Raw genomic sequence first — 22,904 nt, forward strand, 5'->3', positions numbered from 1 at the left:
GCACCAGGGAGCCACCCTTCGGTGTCTAACCCCTGCTCTTTCTCGTTAGGCCCCAGGCCTGCCTGACCTCCCCCTTGTCACTGGAGAAAACACACACTATTTGCATGTCCCTGGCCTGGTGCCTTGCACAGTTACTGTTCTCCTTTCCAGATGAGCATGGGGAGGCTGGTTGGCATCGGTGGGACTAGGCCCAGGCCAGACTGCCAGCCCAGTGCCCTCACCTGCACCCTGTGGGCTCACACCATCCCCACCTCCTCCCCACATCCTGCTTCAAGGATGAGTAATACCCACATATGCTCTGGGAAGGAGGAGGGGCAAAGATGGCCTCAAGCAGACGGGCTGGGCGGACTCTCGCTTCTTATCACCAGACTGGGGACAGGCACATTGAGAGAAGGGCCACTGGCTGCCTCTCTCTGCCCTCAGACCCTCTCAATCATAGTGGGCTTGGATACCTTAGAAGGCGCGTTTATTGAAAATATTCAGACCCTTTGATGCAAAAATTGCACTTCTGCAAGTCGGTGTCAGCAAGAATTCGTGTCCCCATTCAAGGTCCTTCTAGCTGGATTAAGAATCAAATTGACAAGAGACGGATCAACAGAAAATCAAGTGTAACTTTGGATATACGGGGAATCCATCCAGACATGGCTGTTCCAAAGATGGGCAAAACAAGGCCAGATGTCATCCTGAACTAAGGTAGGGATGTGGGCTGTCAGAGGGAAGGAATGCATTTCACAGGCGTAAGAGCATATGTTCGGTAATGAGCTGTTTGTCCTGCCACGAAGATGGGCCACTCAGATACGATTTAACCCTCATTCTAGGACAGACCCCCAATTTAGATTCTTCTAGGGAGTTAAAGGAGGGGCAAAAGTTTCTCTTGAGCCCACAGGGTCTCTGCTGCCTTCAGCTCAATATAATCTTCATACCAAAGTGGCCTATCTTGGGGCGGCCTGCCCTTGGCCACGACACTGGGTTAAGGAACAGTAAAAAGAGGGATGGTGGGGTGTGACAAAGATGTATTCACTAGCATCCTCGTCACATCAGTAATCGATAAAAACTGGAAATATCAGTACCCAAAAGTGGGCAGTCTATAAAACAGTATGTTATACAGTTATTTAAAATGAAGTTTCCAAAGGTTTTTTAATGACCTCAAGAAAAACTTAAGGAAGTCCTATGCTGTGATCTCAACTGCATTTTTAATTATCACAGAAAACACTAATGATAGCACACAGAGATACTAAAAGTGGTTACTCTGGATTGTGGGAATTAGAGTGATTTTTTTTCTCCTTTATATTTGTCTTTATTTTCCTTTATCTTTTTAAGCATTGAGTATATACTACTTCTGTAACCAGGAAATTTAACCATTAGGTGGAGTGTGTTGGAGAAGAATACTCTTTCTTAAGCTCTAACTACCACACTAGAACTTCATGGGAGTGGGCTTTTTTTTTTTTTTAAGGATTTTATTTATTTATTTGAGAGACACAGAAAGCACAGGTGGGGGCAGGGGGTGGGGGGGAGGAGCAGAGGGAGAGGGAGAAGCAGGCTCCTCGCAGAGCAGGGAGCCCAACCTGGGGCTTGATCACAGGACCCTGAGATCATGACCTGAGCCGACGGCAGAAGCATAACCAGCTGAGCCACCCAGGGGCCCCAGGAATGGGCATCTTGTTTATGGCCTCTTCCCAGAACACAGAACAAGGCGAGGCATGTGGTAGGTGTTCGTTCATGTTTGACCACCCACCATCAGGAGCAGGTTAGAACACAAATCTCAGCCCTTTTCATAAAGGGCGAACCTCAAAAATGGTACCAAACCCAATACAGCCATAGGCACAGTTGTGGGGTTTTTTAAAATAAGCACGGGACTTTTGACCTTAAACTGGAAGCCACACAGGCTCCAGCCCCAAGTTCCGGGAGAGAAAGCAAACACGGGTTGCAGCTTTCACACTTGGCCTCCGTTCCCTCCTGCAAAGAACTGAATGAAGCTGTTGATGAGTGAAAAAGAGTATTTATTTCCTTATGCGAAAGAACATTCCAAGTTAGGCTAGTCAGTCACACTTGGGTGAGTCCTTTCCGCATAAGAAACGGGGATAGAATAAGTACTTTAAGTTGTACTTAGTCTGGGCTAAGCAGTAAGCAATCTCCTTGTCACACTTGCACAAGAGCTCCTCGCATTTGTTCTTCGTTGGTCCTAGAAGAAGTGGGGAAACTGAGTTAGAGCAGGGCCTCACAGACACTTGACAATAAACACTAGGGAAGCCAAGAATCTGGAGACAGGAAGGGTCATAAGTAGCATCTGTGTGACGCTTCGCAATTCACCATGTGATCTCCGTCCTGGCAACTTCGGAAGGGAGACAACGTTGGCCCCATTTTACGTAAAAGGAACCTGAAGTTCCCAGGGAAGTGTTTCAGATGTTGAAGTCCAAGGTCCATGTGACCTTCTGGCTTCTCTTCGCATCAGTATTACCCTACCTCCCCCTGAGGATCCGTGCAGATAAGCAGTAGGTGCCTGGGATCAATCCAGAGCATTTTTGGGGGTTACGTGCTCTGCTCCTTCCTAGCTGGGTGATCTTGCCTAAGGAGTCTGAGCCAAGTCCTCCCTGGAAACGGGTTGCGGAGAAGCCCGTGTAAGGCACCCAGCAGGGGCTTGGCAAGGGACATGCATCCAGTCAATGTTGGCTCCACTCTTCCCTTCAGGAGTGTGTTCCATCTTTCCCTTCCAGCCTGAGCCTGCCTGGTGGAGACGCAGAGGCCGCCACTCAAAGGTAAGTCTCCTTTGGTCTTGGTAGTAATCCTGCCATCAGAGATTCACTGCTTGGGGTTAGAAAGATTTCCTGATCTTTAAGTGGTGTTCTACTAATCTAGAAGGTATAACGCCTGAAACAGCTTTGGAAATCCCACCTAACCATGCCACCCACTGCCTCTCAGTGTGGGCTTTGAATTATTCACATACATGGAAATACAAAACCCAGCCATCATCGAATCCTTCCAAATTCCCTCCAGAGGCACAGTGATGTACCAGCTTTGGAGTTAACCAGCTCAGTCATGGATGGAGCCGCTCTGTGCCTTGAGACATGAATTCATCCCTTCTAGGTGTTTCCTTAGGGCAATACGCGGATACTAATAGTATCTACTTATAAGGGCTGCTGGGAGAACGAAAAGACACCCAACAGATCATTTTACCCAGTGATGCAGGGCATACAGTAGACATTTAGTAAGCTGGAGCTGACCACCTCCTGCGGCCAGCTACTCTTTGAGGATCCACTCATGTTCCTTGGAGTAGTGCCTGGGTGGCTCAATCAGTTAACCATCTGCCTTCGGCTCAGGTCATGATCTCAGGGTCCTGGGATCTAGCCCCACTTCAGGCTCCCTGCTCAGCAGGGAGTCTGCTTCTCCGTCTGCCCCTCCCCACCACTGGTGCTCGCACTCTCTCAAATAAAAATAAATTTTTTAAATTGTTCCTTGGTGACCCTCACAAGGTGAAGTGTGAGACTTCCCAAACTCAGGTCTGTGGCAGCTTTAGGATTATTGCTTTAAATCCCCTCATTTTTAAATAGTCAATTATTAAATAAAGTATAATTTAATTATATTAAATGGTATTAAATTACATTAAATTCTAAAAAAATTAAAAATAAAAAAAATTAATTCTTTCATTGCCATAAATAGAAAACCAAAATCTTATACCATAAATATAAGAAACTCGTCAAAAAACAAACAAGCAAAAATAACAAAAACCAGTGGGGGTAAATTTCTAAGATTAAAGGCTAGTTAGATGCTATTGCCTACGTAAAGGCTGTAAGCCCCAAATCAGGGTGTCTTGGTTTAAAACAGGGAGATTAGGGCAGCTGGGTGGCTCAGTCGGTTAAGCATCTGCCTTCAGCTCAGGTCATGATCCCGGGGTCCTGGGATAGAGTCCTGTATCGGGCTCCCTGCTCAACAGGGAGTCTGCTTCTCCTGCTCCCTCTACCCCTCCTCCCTGCTTGTGCTGTCTCTCTCTCATGCTCTTTCTCTCTCTCTTTCTCAAATGAATAAATAAATTATTAAAAAAAAAAAAAAAACAGGGGAGATTAGCAAGTGTAAGAGAGGTCTAACCTCTCCAGCTGTCAGACCATCTCACAACCGAAGCTTGTTCCTTGCCTAACTGGAAAAATTAACAGAGGACAGAAAGAGAACATCCTTCTCATGTAAATTCATTGTGAAACTTCCCACAGTCTGGAAAACTACTGAAAGCGAGGACAAGGGACAAACACCCCCAAATCCAAAAGCCTGTGTTTAAACGCTCTGCAAAATGCCGTGGTTATAATTCCTTAAATTGGTAACAAGAAGTCAGGACGATGAACACCAGCGTTTATTGTGCATTTATGGGCAAAGGACTCTATGGTCCCCATCTCACCCAGCCCTCAGGGCTGTGCCACAGGCACCCCAACCTTCCAGAGGAGAAATTCAAGAAGGGGCAAGAAGACTAGATTCCCAACCGGGTCTCGTGATCCATCTACAGGGAGGGAATGGGGAACGGACTCAGGGGACATGCCCACCCTTACAATTCATGTTTGTAACACAGGATTCTTTAATAGGGTTTTAATGACAGGAGAAACAGCTTATACTTGCAAAAAGTAAGGGGCACAAAACAGACTGCCATATATTTTTTTTACACTTGATCTTAGCCAAAAGGCCGAGAAGCAATGCCATGTATTTTTTTAATGATGCACTTGAAAAAGACAGGAAAAACACCATAAGGTTAGCCAAGGGGTTGTCTGTATAGTATCAATGGGAGTTTTGTTTCCTATAAAACTTACATTTTGTAATCTCAGACTTTTCTACTTTGAGCCCTATGATACTTTCATTACAGAAAAAGCAATCCCAAACAAAATTTGAAGGGTCACTATTTCAAGGTGTAATTTAAGATATCTGTTAGATTTAAAGTATCTGTACCACCGCGTCGCAGTGCCAAAAAGAGATGACCCGTGGGGGCTTCAGTGGCCTTCCTCCCCCTCTCATATCCACCAGGTTCCCCCTTTACCCCTCCCAAGAGTCTACAAATAAACATGATTCACATTTTTTTAAGTGCTCTTGCCCTGTAAACTCCCCTTCCAGAAAAGTCCCCGAGCCAGCCCCCAAGCCCTTTCTACATACAAATTCGAGAGATGGCTCAAAGGTGCCATCAGACCCAACGGTTCTAGGACTTGATGCCACAGAACCCTCACACAGGTGCTCAAGGATTTATGATTTGCCACGGTCTATGCAACCACGGGCAGCAGTTGATGGGAAAGTGGTCAAAATCAAGTGCATTCACGTCCCAGACCAGTTGTTCTCAACCGTGGGCATTTACCAATGTCTGGAGACATTTTGGGGTCATCACAATGGGGGGGTGTGCTACTGGAGTCAAAATGTCAACAGTGTTAAGACTAAGAAATTCTGCCATGGGTTATTATCTTGCTTTATTTTATTTTGTTTTATTTTTTTACAAGATGTTATTTTTGAGTGATCTCTACACCTAGGTAGGGCTTGAACTCAGAAGCCTGAGATCCAGAGTTGCATGTTCTCCTGACTGAGCCAAACAGGCGCCCCTTATTATCTTGCGTGAAAAGAAAGAGGTCGACCCCTATGTTCCAAGATGTCCAAGACACGATGTTAAGTGAAAACAATGATAAAATATATGTAGCATGATCTGATTTTATGTGTGTGTGTGTGTATACACACACACACACACACACACACACACACATCTGGTGGAAGAGATGCCCACCTTACTAGAAGCTAGCTAACGGGTGGATGGAGTTGTGCATGTTAAAAATGCACAACTTTCTACTTTATGATATTTCTTTTTTTGTTAAGATTTATTTACTTTAGAGAGAGAGAGAGTGAGCAAGAAGGGGGGAAGGGCAGAAGGATTGGGGGAGAGAATTCTTGAGCAGACTCCCTGCTGAGTGCGGAACCTGACGTGGGGCTCGATCCCAGGACCCTGAGACCATGACCTGAGCTGAAACCAAGAATTGGCTGCTCAACCGACTGAGCCATGTTGGTGCCCCCTCTACTCTATGATATTTCCTTAACATTTGAGTTTCTCGCAACAAACACGAGGATGAACGGACAGATAGATGATGATTGGTAGATAGATTGTTGACAGATAAAAAATAATGTGTAAAAATCAATAACAGAACCAGACCATCCAGGAGCAAGCCTTCTGCCTGTAAACTTCCCCTGGGCTGCCGCACGAGAGACACAGGCACCCCCAGAGCAGCATGACCCCCTGGACTCCCGAGGAAGGAGCCATTGAAGCTCCAGGCTGGACTCGTTCCCACAGAGCTGGCTGTCTAAGGATAGACTCACTGGAACGAATACCCCAGCCATCTCCTCTCCTCTCACCTGTCCATCCGTATGTCCTCACCAAGACCACAGTCACAGCCTCATAACCAGTGCCTGGCTTCCATCCTTCCTCCTTCCAGGATATGCTCCATACAGCAGCCAGAGGAGTTCCGTTAAAATGCAAACCAGATCATGTCCCTCCTCTGTTTAAAACCCTGGCTCCCCATTTCAGAGGAATGCTTTCAACGTTGTGCACAATCTGGACCCTATCACACTGACATCATCACCCACCACTCTCATCTAGGTGACTCTACTCCAGCCTCACCATCCTCCTTGAGCTTCTTGGACCACCCAGACATTCATTCCTGCCTCAGGGCCTTTGCACTGGCCGTTCCTACCACCTCTTTACACGGCTCCTCTCACATTCCCCGGGTCTTTGTTTCAATAGCATCTTATCACTGCTTCTCTGGCCCCAGACCATTCTATATAAAAGAGTATCCCTTACCCTGCTCCCCTGCATTTTTTATTGAGGTGAAATGCCCAAAACAAAATTTACCATTTTAACATGCACAAGTCAGCGGCATTTAGTACCTTCACAATGTTGTGCAACCATCACTCCTATCTAGATCCAAAATATTTCTATCACTCCAAAAGAAACTTCATACCCATTAAGAAGTCACTCCCCATTATCCCTCACCTGAGTCCCACTAATCTTTCCAGGCAACCACTAATCTGCTTTCCATCACTATGGATTTGCCTATTCTGGACATTTCATAAAAATGGAGTCACACTTTATGTGACCTTTTGTGTCTGGCTTCTCTCTCTCAGCATCATGTTCTCAAGATTCATCCACATTTTAGCAAGTATAATACTTCACCTGCTTTATTTTCCAACACAGTACTTACAATAGCCATGAACACAGATACTATATCCCGCCCTCCTCCTTTTAGACTACAGGACCTTGCTTCTCCGTCTTGCCCAAAACCTAGCACGGAGCCTGGCACAGAGTAAATTCTCAATAATATCTGCTGGGAGAATGACCAGAAAGCCATACACTGTTTCCAATTCTCATACAAACCCAGCATCTAACCTTTATTATTCTCATTTGATGGATGAGGAAAACGGATTCAGTAACTTGTCCAACACCACAGCACTAAGTGGGGGGGTGGCGCGGGGGGACACCAGGATTCCAGCCAAGGATCAGCTGACCCAACGCCTATATCTGCCTTGTGCTCTGACCCTGCTCCCTGAACAAAAAAGTTTTTCTTTCCCTCTTTCTTTCTTTCTTTCTTTCTTTCTTTCTTTCTTTCTTTCTTTCTTTCTTTCTTTCTTTCTTTCTTTCTTTCAAGAGTGAAGGAGGGGGAGGGAGGAGGGGGTGCACAGAGGGAGAGAGAGAATCTTAGGCAAGCTTCACTCTCAGTGCGGAGCCTGATGCAGGGCTCGATCTCACAATCCTGAGATCATGACCTTAGCCAAAATCAAGAGTCAGATGCTTGACTAAGCCGCCCAGGCGCCCCAGAAAGTTTCTTTGAAAAGCAAGACTTGGTCTCATTGCCCCATGGCCTCGGCATCATGTTATTCAAGAAGAATAAAAACTTAAAAGGAAAAAAGAGCCCCCAAGGATTAAGCTTAAAATAAAGGCCTGCCAGTAAATATTATTATAGGCTTTAAAAAAATTTTAATATATTTAAGTCAGGCCCATAAATGGAAAATGGGCAACACCTGTAATTAGGTAAACGGCTATGTTCGGAGTATCTCCAAACAGAATAAGAGAATATTTTTAGCCAAAAACAAATGCAGAATAGATATTTTGGTTCTTTTCGTTTGGTTCAGGGAGGGCAGTTCTGTAAACAGGCATGAGCTCCACCAGCAGACACACCAATAAATAGTTTACAGACATCGCTTTCACATGCTCAGCGGCAAGTGGAACATGCAGGTTGAAGGGAGAAGGGAGAGAACTTTAACAGATTTCCCAGTCAAGTCCCATTTCACCTCCTCTGTGCCCACCCTGGGAGGGGGCAGTCTGGGGACAGAGGATGCACCCAGGAGGAGGCACATGACCACCACATTAAGAGAGTCACTTCTTTCTTTGAGCTTCATTCATTTTCCCCAACTCTAAATAAGAGGGCTGGACAAGATATGTCTGGGACACTTTCAGTTCTAAAAATTGGTATTATGTCTCCATATTAACTCAGCTTTGCTCTTATACCAACTGCTTCTTCATGCTAGGGAGATGCAGCTGAGAGTCCATGAATATCTAAGACCCTCCTTCCAGTAACCCTTATGTTGGCTTCCTTCCCTGCAGCGCTGGAGCTGTGGGTTTAATGGAGAGTCATGCCAGATCTTTCGTTCTCTCTAATGGAGGTAGTGGAGGTCAGAGAGAGGTTCAGATCAGGCAGACAGCTGGAGGAGAAGGGATGGGAAAGAGTAACAACCCAGTCCAATCTCTTTTTCATGCTATAAACCCTTTTTTCATCTTTGCAATACCCATCTTCCAGGTAAGGAAACTGAGGTGCAGGGAAGTCATCCATCTAGGGCCAAGTGACTCACAACCAGGGTACCAAGACTACTCAGTGGGAAGAATGAGTCTCTTCAACAAATGGTGTCAGAACAATGGAATATACACTTGCAAAAGAATTAAGTTGGATCCCTACCTCACACAATATACAAATATTAACTCAAAGTGGATCGATGACCTAAATGTAAGAGTTCAAATTATAAAACTGTTAGAAGAAAAGTGGGGTAAGTCTTCATAATATAGGATATGGCAGTGGATTCTTAGGACACCAAAAACATAATCAACAAAAGACAAAATAGATAAACTGGACTTTATCAAAATTAAAACTTTTGCACATTCAAGATGTTATCAGTAAAATGCAAAGACAACCTACAAAATAGGAGAAAACGTTTGCAAATCACATATCTGAAAAGGGTCTATGATCCAAAATATATAAAGAACTCTTATAACTCAATAACAGAAAGACAACCCAATTAAAAATGAGCAAAGGGGCACCTGGTAGGCTCGGTTGGTAGAGTGTGTGACTCTCAATCTTGGGGTTGTGAGTTCAAGCCCCATGTTGGGTGTAGAAATTACTTAAAAATAAAAACATTAAAAATTTACAAACAAAAAATGAAAATGAGGAAAAGATTTGAATAGACATTTCTCCAAAGAAAATATAAAAATGGCCAACAAGCACATGAAAAGATGCTCAACCTCGTTAGTCATTAGAGAACTGCAAACCCAAACCACAACGAGATACACTAGACACCCCCACTAAAAGCAAACAGACAAAACAAACAGGAAGATAACAAGTGTTGACAAGGCTGTGGAGAAACCAGATCCCTCATACATGGCTAATGAGAATGTGAAAGGGTGCAGCTCCTGTAGAAAAGTTTGGTGGTTCCTCAAAAAGTAAAAAGAGAATTACAGATGACCCAGCAATTCTACTCATAGTGATATCCCCCAAAGAAGTAAAAACAGGTGCTCAAACAAATCCTTGTTCACAAATGTTCAGAGTAGCACTATTCCTGGTACTCAGAAGGTACAAAAAACCCAGTGTCCACCAATGGATGAATGGATAAACAGAATGTGGTCCTATCCATACAAAGGGAATGTTACTCAGCCATAAAAAGGAATGAAGTTCAGCTATGTGCTACCACATGGATGAACCTCGAAAATATGATGCTAAGTGAAAGAAGCCAGACACCAAAGACCACAGACTGTATGATTTCATTTATATGAAGTATTATATATATATTTCATTTATATGAATTATATATATAATGTTATATATAATGCATATTCTGTTATTATATGTAATATACAGTTATTTATAACATATTATATATGTAGTAACAGAGTTCAATTTATATATATTATATATCAATATATATAAATAAATATATATTATATATTATATATATAAATTATATATATAACATAACAGAATTCAATTTGTATATATAAAAAATTAGAATCGGTAGATCCATAGAGATGGAAAGCAAATTGGGGGTTGCCAGGTGTTGGCGGGAGGGGGAATGAGAACTGACTGCTTAGTGGGGTTCTTTTGAGGGAGAGGGTGGGGTTGGAAGAAAATCTTCTGGAGCTGCACAGAGGTGATGGATGACATTACTAATGTATTAAATATCACTAAAGTTTATACTGTAAATGTTTAGTTTTGCATTATGTTTATTTCGATCAAAAATAAGAAAGAAAAGAAGTTACAGAACCAGTTTCTGGGTCAGCAGCCTTGCCTACCTTGTACCTATACTATTCTCATATTTATTTTTTTCTAAGGTTTTATTTTTAAGTAATCTCCGCTCCCAGTGTGGGGCTCGAACGCACGACCTCAAATCGAGTTGTATGCTCCACCAACTGAGCTAGCCGGGTGCCCCATTACTTCCTTTTCTTTTTTTTTTTTTTTTTTTTTATTATTACTTCCTTTTCTTTTTTTTCTTTTTCTTTATTTTTGAGAGAGTGTGTGTGTGTGTGTGTGTGTGTGTGTGTGTGTGCCTGTGAGTGGGGGAGGGGCAGAGAGAGGGAAGGAGAGAATCCCAAGCAGGCTCCACACCCAGGACAGTGGAGCCTGACACAGGGCTCAGTCCCACAACCCCGAGATCACAACCTGAGTTAGATGCTCAACCGACTGAGCCACCCAGGCATCCCTACTTCCTATTTTTAAAATGGATTCAGTTTTTTAATTTATTTGAAAGGAACCTATACGTGGAAAAGGCCATCCATCAGAAGGAAGTCTTAAAAATAAATGCATCAGTCCTTTTCTTACTGCTTTGTTTAAAAAAAAAAAAAAAACAGGTTAAAAAAAAAAGCAAACCAGTAAGGTTGCCCCGAGGGACACTTAACATTTTTTTTTTAAGATTTGCTTTATTTATTTGAGAAGAGAGTGAGTGAGAGAGAGAGCATGAGCAGGAGAAGGGGCACAGGAAGTGGGAGAAGCAGGCTCCCCACTGAGCAGGGAGCCTGATGCGGGACTCAAACCCAGGATCCTGGAATCATGATCTGAGCCGAAGGCAGAGGCTTAACCGACTGAGCCACCCAGGTGCCCTGACACTTGACATTTTTAATCGCTGTTTTATTTTTCTTTTAACTTCAGAAGTGGCTGGTCATGTAAAATGTACAATGCAGTTAGGATGGATAATGTTATGATTATCCTCACTAAATACATGCTGATTGCAGGTAAAGACAGGTAAGTAGATAAATGGGTAGGTAGCTAAATAGGAAGAATTTTTTAAGGCAGAATCCCGTTGATGAACGGAAGAGCTCTTGGATATAAAACTGCTCTCTCCATTAAAAAAATAAAATCAGCGTGTTCCAGGGATGTTAAGCTAAAGTAACACTGAACTGAGACTTTCTCCTCCACAAAGTTAGAAGGATTAAAGGAGAGGGGTGCCTGGCTGGCTCAGTCATTAAGCGTCTGCCTTCAGCTCGGGTCATGATGCCCAGGTCCTGGGATCGAGTCCCACATCCGGCTCCCCCTGCTTGGCGGGAAGACTGCTTCTCCCTCTCCCTCTGTTGCTTACCCCTGCTTGTGCTCTCTCTCCGTCTGCCCTCCCACCCATCCATCTGTCCACTTTTTTATTTTATTGTGTTTTGATGCCTGTCAGAGTAATTGCAGAGATCGGGCACTTCACTCTGGCACAGATTCAGGCTATGTATTCCTTTTCTTTCTAAGCTTTGACTCCTGAGTAATTCATGAAGACATTCCCTTTGTAAAAGAAAGGAAACATCCCGGGAACGTGAACTTGCCTCCACCGCCACTGCCTCAGCCTGACCCTGTGCCTAGGGAAGACCACAGCCAGCCACCCGCAGCATGCCATGTATCTCTACATACCTTTTTCTGAGCTTTGCAAGTGTCTACACGTAGCCATGGAAAGTAAGCATGCTACTATGTTGCAAGCTTCTTTTTTTTTTTTTTAACAGAAATTGTGATTTCCCGGACATTGTCACCCTGCAGTTTGCTTTTCCACTCAACACCTTCTCGTGTCAGCAGGTGGTACTACCTCACCCCTTTCTGCAGGCTGCAGAGGGGTCCCCAGTAAGAATACATCGTGGGTTTATCTACCCATGCCCCAACCTGATGGACACTGAGGTCGTTTATACCTAGTGTATAAGCTTTTTAAGCTTTTGTCCCGGTTTCTTTGTCTATTTCTGTAAGTGCTCCGTGTTAAAGATCACTTACAGTAGACAACCCCCTAGGGGGTTGGTCCCTGGAGTGTTGGGAGCAGTGGTGAGCTACTGCGGCTGGGATGCTTGGGGCCGATTGGGGACATAGGTGAGGGCACTGCTGGGGACTCACCGCACACGATGTTCTGATTGTCACACTGCCAGGAGTAGCGCTCTATCTTGGGTCTGCAGCCAGCCTGCTCAGCATGTGTGTAGCAGCAGTCGTGCCGATGACAGCACCTGTGGATGGCAGACAGGCGGACCAGCAGGTGGGTCTCTTGGCCATCCTCCTATGCCAGCACTATGGGTCAGTGAGCACACGCAGGGAGCCAGCGTCTTCTGGTGCAAGCTCTATCCCCAAGCATCCCCACCCTGGGGAATAATTTTGCTGACCCCAGTGTGTGGGGTCTGCCCTGGCTCCGTCCCCTGGCCCCTGCCTGTCTCACTCTGTGTCTCTGAGCTCCAGCTCACCTGCCTCCTCTCTGTGCTGGAAGTGAACCAAGCCCTGCCTGCCTCCTGACTGCGTGGGACTTGCCGTCTGCCTGGGACACTTTCTGCCCATCCTTCCTCCCTCCAGATCTCAGCTCAAGAACCAGCTCCCATCCCAAGATGTCATCCAGCTCCCGACCGACCTCCCCAGTCTATGACGGTCTCCTGGTTACACCCTCTCATAAAACTGGGTACCTTCCCTTCAGAGCAGGTTTATAACGAGACTGTCATTTTAGGGAGAAGGCTGATGAACATCTGTCCTCCTCACTGGCCAGAGCTCTGTGGGGACAAGACCATGTCTGCCCCACTCTCCACAGTGTCCCCAGCATCCAGCCCCAGGTCTGCTACATTAATAGGACCTCAGCCATCATCATCATCATAATAAAGATAATTTGCTGTTGAGCAATTCTGAGAAACATCCACAAACGTCCCCAAACCTACCCATCATTCATTCATTCATTCATTCATTCACTGGTACTGTCTCCATCCAGCCACTAGCCCCACTGTGTCCAGAGCCCTCACTGGGATCTGGCAGGGAGAGGTCAGCCAGATGCCGCTCTGCCCTTAAGGAGCCCCCAGTCTGGGGTGGGGATGGGGGGAGGCAGACAAGCCACCAGACACCACATGCATGGTGAGAAGTGCTGGAACGTGGGATAAGAGGAGGGAGACTCCGGGAGTCCGGAAGGGAAACGCCTGAGCTGCATCTGGGAGGTTATATAGGAAGCAGACGACCATGTACCCTGTACGGGAGTCTTGGAAGCAGGAGACTGAGCAAAGACCCGTCTGGAACAGTCAAACCCTCCAAGCAGGGAAGAGACCATCACACTGTGCCCTCCGCCACCTCCTACTAGCTGTGTGCAAATGGGTGAGGGCCCTGCCTCCCTGAGCCTCAGGGGACAGCCCTCCTGCCTGCCTCTGAGGATAAGCGAAAGAAAGTCATGGAAAGATATAAACCCACAGCCTTGCCCAGAATAGGTATTTCTCACATGGCAGCAGAGAGCAGTGATTAGGGGCATAAATCCAGCCAAGCTGCCTGGGTTTGGATCCCAGCTGTGGTCCCAAACAAATTATTTAATCTCTCCCGCCTCAGTGTCCTCATCTCTGAAATGGGATTGTTGCGAGGACTGAGAGGGCTTCTCAGAACAGTTCCTGGTGCATAATAAGTCTGATTGACTTTTTGTTATTTTTTCAGCCCAAGTAATTCATCCCATGGCCAGGCTGGGGGGCAGCTGGCACCTGGGGTTTTTCCTCATTGGCCACATCACCCAGGAGGTCCTCTTCCTGGAAGGTTGCGCCGTGTGCTGGGAACTTGCTGGTCCAAACAGAAACCTCAGTTGTGGGTCTTGCCTTATATAGGCCTTAACTACCCCAGGGGGTGAGGGGCCCTCTAAGCCCGGGCCCAAGCATGCACTCACCAGTCGATGGCGTCACGGGGCTGGCCATGGCCACCCAGGCCACAATAGCAGCCATAGCTTATGTAGGCCAGGGGAGTGCGGGTGCCAACACAGCTCATGGTCCCTGCCAGTTCTAGAAGCCCACGCCGGTGCACGTGTGACCTCTGGGAAGCTAGAGGGAAACAAAGGTCAGATGTTGCAGGGCAGGGCTTGGGGAAGGGCGCTAGTCTGAGAAGCTTGGATGACTGTTTGGGTTTGAATCCTGCTTCTCCTACTTCCTCGCCATGTGACGTTGGACAACTTACTCAACCTCTCCATGCCTTGGTTTCCTCATTTATAAAATAGGGAGAATGAAATGACATCATGCATGTAAAGCCCCTGGCACATGACAAGCTCTAACTATTATTAAAGTCTTCAAGGCAGCCCTAAAAGAGAAAACAAGTCACGGAGCCACAGCATCTGAAAGGTCCACCACTGGGCCTTTGCACAGGCTTGCCCCTCTTCCTGGAATGTCCTGATTTCCAATCTCCTGCCCTTGACTACTACAAATGAAATCAAATGGCTAGTCCCACATCAAATGTCTGTCCAGTTGCCTGTGCTGGGCACTGGGCATCAGAGATGAGCTAAACAGGGTACCTGCCACCAAGGAGGGCTCCCCTGCAAGGGCTTTCCTGTCTGTGGGTCTCCCTTGTCCCCCGCCACACCCTTCCAGAGTCTGGCTCAGGGCCTTTTGTGTCTTCTCTTATTTCCACTGCCCAGGCATGACTTCCTCCCACACAGGACGGCCTGAGCCCAGCCATCTGTCTGGATTCCAGTGTGTCTCTAACACACAGCAGTGCACAGGAAGGGCGACTGGACCCCCTGCATTTCACAGGTGAGGAAGAGGAGACTGGAGCAGGAAGGCCAACCCCCATGGTCACACAGCCAACAAGAACCTGATCTTCCTGGGGGGCTCTGACCCAAGCTTCTGACTTCCAAACCGGTGCACCTTCCTCTTTACCCAATAACGGCAAGGGAAGGAGGCCCACCAGGGTGACAGAGCTGAGAAGCACAATGGGCCCACTGCTTGGGGTCATAGGCCTCCAAACCCCTGTGACAGGGACGTCCAACAATCCCAAAGCAACTCCTCCTTCTAGTGAAGGCAATGAAGGAGTCTGCTCTCTGGCATTGGTCAAAAAACCAAACAGACCAACAGTGAGCCTCACCCCATACCAACGACCGTGCTCTGCAATCGACAGGCATCTCCTGTTGTCAACAGCATAGCCTCCTTGTCTCGTGGGCAGCTGTTATCCCACTTACGGATGGGGAGACTGAGGCTTAGAGATGCACAGGGCTGGCGAGGCTCGGAGCAGAAACTCATACGGGAGCCTGCCTGATTCCTGGGTATCCGCTCTCCACGGCTCGGGGACTGAGGAGCCAGGCCAGGTCTGCGCATTGCATCTGCCCATAAATTCTCATCTCTTTTCATCTAAAACAAGTTTTCAGGGGCGCCTGGGTGGCTCTGTCTGTTAAGCGTCTGCCTTCGGCTCAGATCATGATCCTCTTGGGATGAGTCCTGCATCGGGCTCCCTGCTCAGCAGGGAGCCTGCTTCTCCCTCTCCCCCTGCCTGCCGCTCCCCCAGCTTGTGTGCACACACTCTCTGTCAAATAAATAAATAAAATCTAAAAAAAAAAAAAATTTTAAAAACAAGTTTTCATCACCCTGACTTTTTTGAAGAGTTCAGGCCAAAGTTAAACCCATTGTTGTTTTTCCTCGGTGGAAAAAGTAACATATTTGTGGGGGTGGGGGAATAGAGATGAGTTAAGTAAAAAGAAAACATAGAAACTAGTTAAAAGTCTCCCCTTCCTCTCTGGGTGACCAGTCCCCGCTCTCGCAGAACTGGCCAGGTACTGCTCCCAGCTGCCCACGCATCTGCCCGAAACTTCCCGTGGCTCCCACCACCATCCAGATAAAGCTCAGGGGCCTCGCCGCAGCCCCGAGGCTTTGCATGAGCAGGCCCCTCCCACCCTCCCATGTCCTCTCTCGACACCCCCACGCAGACCCTGCTCATCATTAACCTCTCCTCCAGTTGAGTTTCCCATCACGGATGCCCTGCGAGGCACACACCCTCACCCCATGCTCACCCAGCTCACCTGTCACCTCCTTCTGTCATCCGCCTGCCCCCAGGTGACCATAGGGGTTCTTACCACGCTGTGCAGCTGTCTGCTTATGGGAGTGATCTTCTCTTTATTTCTTTCAAAGATTTCATTTATTTGACAGCACAAGCACGGGAGCGGCAGGCAGAGGGAGAGGCAGAAGCAGGCTCCCCACTGAGCAGAGACCTACCTGGAACTCAATCCCAACACCCTGGAATCATGACCTGAGCTGAAGGCAGATGCTTAACCGACTCAGCCACCCAGGCGCCGCTGGGAGTGACCTTCTCGACTGGGAGCTCTTTGAGGGCAGATCTCTGCTGTAGACAGGTCCAGATCCCCTGGCACACAGTGGGCTTCCAGAAAAGGTCCCTTGACCTCCGGATCCACCAAGCCCATTGGAACATTCCCCATCTAAGCATACCTGAAATGGCCCCAGTCCTAACTCCATACCCTAAAGCTGTCCCCAGAGGTCCCCCACCCTGACCTGACCACACTCTGGCAATCTCAGGGTCCTGGACACAGCCCTGCAGAGAACCAAGGCATGGGGCAGCCGTCCAGCACTGAGTTTGGAACCAAGGAAAACACTCCCTCCGTGCCAACTTAGGTGAGGCAGGTCATTCTGGGGTCTGTTTGCTCTGTCTGCCCGCGACAGCCTCTACTTGGGAGTGCCAAGGCTGTCCAGGCGTCCCATAGGCCTGAGTGTGTGTGTGTCTCTCTGTGTCGGGCTGTCTGGTATGCCTGAGCTATATGCGTGTGTTCATATGTGTGTTCCCTCCAAGGTCCGTTTGCCTGTGTCCCTGTGTGAACCTGGCCGTGAACCGCACACCTGAGTGCCCAGGTGAGGCTGAAGGTGCTCTGTGCCCGCATGTCTCCCTGCTTGTGGTGTGTCTGTAGAGTTTCCTGTGAGTGGGTGTGTCTGTACACCCCAGAAATAGGCAGGTGCTGAGGAGACCTCTCTAAGGGTGATGGCCAGGGGCAGGTGAGAAAGCCTTCTGTTCTTCACCTGCCCCTCCCACGTGTCCCCCTGGCAGCCCGACCTTAGACCTCGGGGACAGGTGGAGTGAAGGATCAGTTCACAGACCCCAGGCCAGGCTGGAGGGTGCCCCGGGGGGGGGGGGGGGCAGGGCTGGGGGACGGGGTTCCTAGAAACCTGGTAAGGAATGCAGCAGTGGGGCGGGAAAGGAGCGCTGGGGGCTTCCGGGGCCCCGGGGTGGGGGGTAGGCTGATGAGTCGGAGGGGTTTGCAGAGGGACGGGAAGGCGGGGCTCCGCGTTCCTCCGGGGGCCCCACTCCTCACTCACTCACCGGCGCTGGGCCCGAGTGCGGGTCCCAGCAGTAGCAGCAGCAGCAGCAGCGGCAGCGGCGGCAGCATTGCGGGCGGGCTCGGAGGCAGCGGACCCATCCGACGGCTGCAGGTGCCGGCCGCTCTGGCGGCGGGTGTAGTCTCGGAGCCCCGCACCCGGCTCCCCCCGCCCCTCCCCGCCGCCCCGCCCGGCCCCGCCCCCGGCCTCTCCCAGCCCCCGGGCCCCGCGTGCAGGCGGGGCGGGTGCTCCCGGACCTCCGCAGACGGGCCCCTCCGAAGGGGCAATGCGCGCGCGGGGAGAATCGGTCCCCAGATGTGTCGGACTGGGAACTGCGGAGAATGACGGAGGGAGGGCACGGGTCGGTCGCAGTAAACCTGCGACAAAGGTGCTCTGTTCATGGTATCACCTGCAGCCCCCTCCCGGTGCTCACGTGGACGCCCGAGAGGAGCACAAGACTTGGAGGCGAAGGGAGAGGAACTGAACTGATCTTGAACATTTTAGTTTAGTTTTAGTTTAGTGTGTGTGTGTGTGTGTGTGTGTGTGTGTGTGTGTGTGTGTTTAAGATTTTATTTTATTAAGAAATCCCTACACCCAATATGGGTCAGGAACCCACAACCCCAAGGTCACTCTACCGACTGAGCCACGCAGGCTCCCCTTAAACAATTGAAATGCAGGAAACTTGGCGCTCCTGATACCCCTGGAAATCAACCCCCTGCAGCCACCCCCACCATATCAGGGAAACTGAGGCGGTCAAAGATTGGCCCAAGACAGAGCTGGAATGCTGGGGGGCGTGAGGGGGTGAGGCTGCAGACGTGTCGGAGCAAAGCACATAGCCCATCGCCTTCCCGCCTCAGGCGTCTCACCTGCGTCCGCTCGAGGCAATGGGGCTGTGAGGGTCTACACAGCAGGTGCTCAGTGCTGCAAAGAGACGTTTATTCGCCTTGGTCCCGGGAGCTAGCCCTATCCAGTCAGTCAGCAAGTTCTGTTGATTTTGAGTCATAACTACTCCTGAGAGTGGCACCCCAGACCCCTCCCCATCTCCACAGCTAAGCCCTAGTAGAGATCATAGTAACAAAGGTGATGTCCTGGCGTACCCGTCAGAGTGTGCTGAGGGCACCAGACTCGTGATCTTAGTATCACCCAGACCTCCTGATGGCCCCATGTCACAGGAAGACACGGGGGGTCAGAGAAGCTAAGAAACAAGAATTAGGAGAGGCCAGGTTCGAACGCCTTTTGGCATGGTGGTCAATTTCCATCTGCCTCCTGCTATGAAAACCTGAGGCATCGGGCCACCCAGCTGCCCCACACTGAGTTCACTGTCCCCCCACAGGAGCGAGCTCCTCAAGGCAACACGTGGGTCTCTCCTCTTGAACGCCCAGCGTGAACCTGCCTGACAGGAAATAGGTGTTCAATTAAGGTTTGCCCACTAGGGGAGTATGGGTTTCTGACTCTCTCAAACACGGGGTAGAAAACATTTTCTTTCTTCTAAGGGCTCCCAGGAGTGACAGCGGATATAACCCATGTAAATCCAGGAGAAATGCTTTTGCTTTCAAGGACTTCCCCAATCAATATGTACAGAGGAAAACCCAACTTGTCGTGAAAGGTCCATTATAATGAACAAGTCAGGAAAATCTGTCTCCATATCAGAACTTTTGTACCCAAACTCTACCACTATAACTGGTTAGCCTACATCATCTGCAAGGATCCTTTACCCAGAATAATTTGCTCCCAATATGGGAGATAGGACTGAGGCATTGGGACCACCATCAAAGATATTAATGTCAGGGCGCCTGGGGGGCTCAGTTGGGTAAGCCATGATTTCAGGGTCCTGAGATTGAACCCCTAGCCTGGCTCTGTCCTGAGCATGGATCCTGCTTAAGATTCTCTCTCTCTTGGGGCGCCTGGGTGGCACAGCGGTTAAGCGTCTGCCTTCGGCTCAGGGCGTGATCCCGGCGTTATGGGATCGAGTCCCACATCAGGCTCTTCCGCTATGAGCCTGCTTCTTCCTCTCCCACTCCCCCTGCTTGTGTTCCCTTTCTCGCTGGCTGTCTCTATCTCTGTCGAATAAATAAATAAAATCTTAAAAAAAAAAAAAGATTCTCTCTCTCTCTCTCCCTCTGCCCCTCCCCCTACCTCCCCATTAGTGCTCTCTCTCTCAAAAAAAAAGAGAGAGATACTAATGTCATACTCTCCTCAATTAACATATTAAAAATAACGAAAATTCTAAATCATGTGCAAAGGTGCCTCAGTTGAATGTGCTGAGAGATGAGGGGATATGACGGAATGGAATGGAGTCAGAAATCGGTTCATTTCCAAAGGGGGAGTTACACATACCAACGAACTGTGCCCTGGTGCCGGTCTCAATCTAACCACATCCTTGGCTTTCATCCTGGTCTGTTGACAAAGGCTTGCTGCCGATGTTTGGTAAGTAAAATGATTTCTTCTTCTGTGTGACAGAAGTGGGAATCTTCTACGACTAAAAGGTAGAGTAACTCTTCACATACAAAGGATCATCTGAATTTGGGTGCTTTCTCCAGCTCATGAGGCCCCAGAAAACAGAACAGTGAATCTTCAGATCCAGCACACCCTCTGATCTAGCTATTCCTAGGGAAGAGCTCTAAGAAAATAAAATGCTCAGACGAGACGTATACACAATGTAGATCACTAACAAGGAGCAAAAACCTAGAAACAACCTAATTTTCTTACAATAAAATGATACTTTGGGGTGTCTGGCTGACTCAGTCCGTAGAACATGCTACTCTTGATCTCAGGGTCGTGAGTTCAAGCCCCATGTTGGGCTTAAAGTTCAGTTTTAAAAAAATTTGTTTTTTTACTTAAAATGGTAGTAACATGATGAGATTTTCATATGACAGAATATGCATTCATTCTAATAGAGAATGTTCTTGAAGAATATTGAATGGCCATTTAAAAATACTTTTAAAAGCAGAAAGCTACAGTGTAATCCTACCTTTATAATTAGAATGTACAACCGAGCAAGAGCCGTGTACAAACATGTCTTTACGCACATACCCAATACACATACATACATGGGGCTCTCTGGAGGGAGAAGGAAAAAGAGATAGGAAAGATGAATGAAAAGTATCAAAATGTAATACTGATTATCTTTTTTATTTTAATTCCAGTGTAATTCACATACAGTGTGATATGAGTACCAGGAGTACAATATAGTGATTCAGTAATTCTCTGCATTACTCAGGGCTCATCATGGTAAGTGTACTCTTAATCCCCATCACCTATTTCCCCTATCCCCACATCCCCTCCCCTTTGGTAACCATCAGTGTGTTCTCTACAGTTAAGAGTTGGCTTTTTCGTTTGTCTGGTTTTTTTTCTTTGTGTGTTTGTTTTGTTTCTTAAATTCCCCATAGGAGTGAAATCATATGGTATTTGTCCTTTTCTGACTATTTCACTTAGCATTATAACCTCTAGTTTCATCCGTGTTGTTGCAAATGGCAAGATTTCATTCTTTTCTATGGCTGAGTAATATTCCATCGTCTATGTGTATCCCATCTTCTTTATCCATTCATCTATGGATGGACGCTTGGGCTGCTTCCCTACCTTGGCTATGGTAAGTAATGCTGCAGTAAACATAGGGGTGCTAATATCTTTTCCAATTAGTTCTTTCACATTCTTTGGTTAAATACCTAGTAGTGTGATTACTGGATCATAGGGTAGGTCTATTTTTAATTTTTTGAGGAACCTCCATATTATCTGTCTCCCACAGTGGCTGCACCAGTTTGCATTCCCAGCAAGGATCCCACGAGGGCTCCTTTTTCTCCACATCCTCACCAGTACTTGTTACTTCTCGTGTTTTTTATTCTGATTGTTTTTGGATGGTGGAATTGCTTGAGTCTTATTTTTATCTCTTCATTTTCCAAATTTCTATGAGAACCTAAACTTTTCATAGTCAGTGATTCAGAAGGGAAAAAAATTAAAACAAAGCCGTAAACTTTAATTCAGAAAAGCTTGTCTCTTGAAAGGCTGTCTTGGTATTATTCTAAAAACACAAAGACCCAGGCATAAAAATAAAGATGTTCATCGGTTTTGGGTTTCTGTTTTGTGCTTTTTAAAAAGCTTTGTATTCCTGTGGTTACCAGGGGCTGAGGGGAGAAGAAGAAGGAAGTTGTTTCATGCATATAAAGACATATGCACTTACCTTTTGACTCAGCGATCTAATTCTAAGAATCTACTGGCAAAAATATGAAATGGCTTATGCTCAAAGCTATTGACAGTGACACTTTTATAACAGCAAAGTAATGGAAACAACACGAATGTCTACCAAGAGGGAAACAACACAGCCTCACAATCTTAATAAATTTTAATCAAGAACAGTAAACTTTTCTTGAGGTAGATCTCTGCATATCGCTATGCGAGATCTCCGGGATACAGTGTCAAGTGAAAAAAAGCAGGGTGCAAAAATAGTATGTAGGGTAGGCCCTGTTTTAAGAAAAGGCAGAAGGATTGCTCTTTTCATTCTGTACCTCATGAGAGACGTATGCAGACCAGAGGGGGCCTGTGCTTGTCCTCTAACCAAAGTCATTGATAAGACCTTTAGTCATTATTTCAGGACATCTTTAGACTAAACTTTTACAGAATCATGTAAAATATTCCATAAAGCTCAATCACTCCCAAATATTTCCCTCATCCTCGTCCCGGGAGGAAATTTCCAATTTTGAAGTTAATGGATAAAACGTTAAAGAAGGGGGGGCGCCTGGGTGGCACAGCGGTTAAGCGTCTGCCTTTGGCTCAGGGCGTGATCCCAGCGTTATGGGATCGAGCCCCACATCAGACTCCTCCGCTGGGAGCCTGCTTCTTCCTCTCCCACTCCCCTGCTGTGTTCCCTCTCTCGCTGACTGTCTCTATCTCTGTCGAATAAATAAATAAAATCTTTAAAAAAAAACAAAAAAACGTTAAAGAAGGGGAATAGGTGTGAAGAAACATTTACCAGAAAGTTAAACTTACTTTTTCAATGGACCTCTCCATTAAAAAGTAAAGGCAAACCTTTTGGGGGAGGGAGGGAAGGAGGGAGGAAAGAAAGAAGGAAAGAAGGAAGGAAGGAAGGGAGAAAAAGAAATAAAGGGGGGAA

The 22,904-nt window shown here is 47.2% G+C and overlaps 1 protein-coding gene across 1 annotated transcript; it reads right to left on the reverse strand.

The window, feature by feature from the left end:
* Positions 1-1,995: 1,995 nt before the first annotated feature.
* Positions 1,996-17,898, reverse strand: LOC113270877 (group 10 secretory phospholipase A2). The gene is made up of 4 exons (XM_044391540.3): positions 17,802-17,898; positions 14,383-14,533; positions 12,612-12,718; positions 1,996-2,182 (listed from the first exon to the last, which is right to left on the reverse strand). The coding sequence occupies exons 1-4, from the start codon at positions 17,896-17,898 to the stop codon at positions 2,040-2,042; spliced, it is 498 nt and encodes a 165-aa protein (XP_044247475.2). The 3' UTR covers positions 1,996-2,039.
* Positions 17,899-22,904: the final 5,006 nt, after the last annotated feature.

Source organism: Ursus arctos, unplaced genomic scaffold, assembly GCF_023065955.2.
Source record: "Ursus arctos isolate Adak ecotype North America unplaced genomic scaffold, UrsArc2.0 scaffold_2, whole genome shotgun sequence".
Lineage (NCBI taxonomy): Eukaryota > Metazoa > Chordata > Mammalia > Carnivora > Ursidae > Ursus > Ursus arctos.

Coding starts and splice junctions, on each gene's coding strand:
- LOC113270877 (XM_044391540.3), bottom strand. CDS start 17,898: ATGGGTCCGCTGCCTCCGAGCCCGCCCGCAATGCTGCCGCCGCTGCCG. Junction 14,534..17,801: donor CGCACTCGGGCCCAGCGCCG/GTGAGTGAGTGA, acceptor GTTTCCCTCTAG/CTTCCCAGAGGTCACACGTG. Junction 12,719..14,382: donor CCCCGTGACGCCATCGACTG/GTGAGTGCATGC, acceptor TGCCATCCACAG/GTGCTGTCATCGGCACGACT.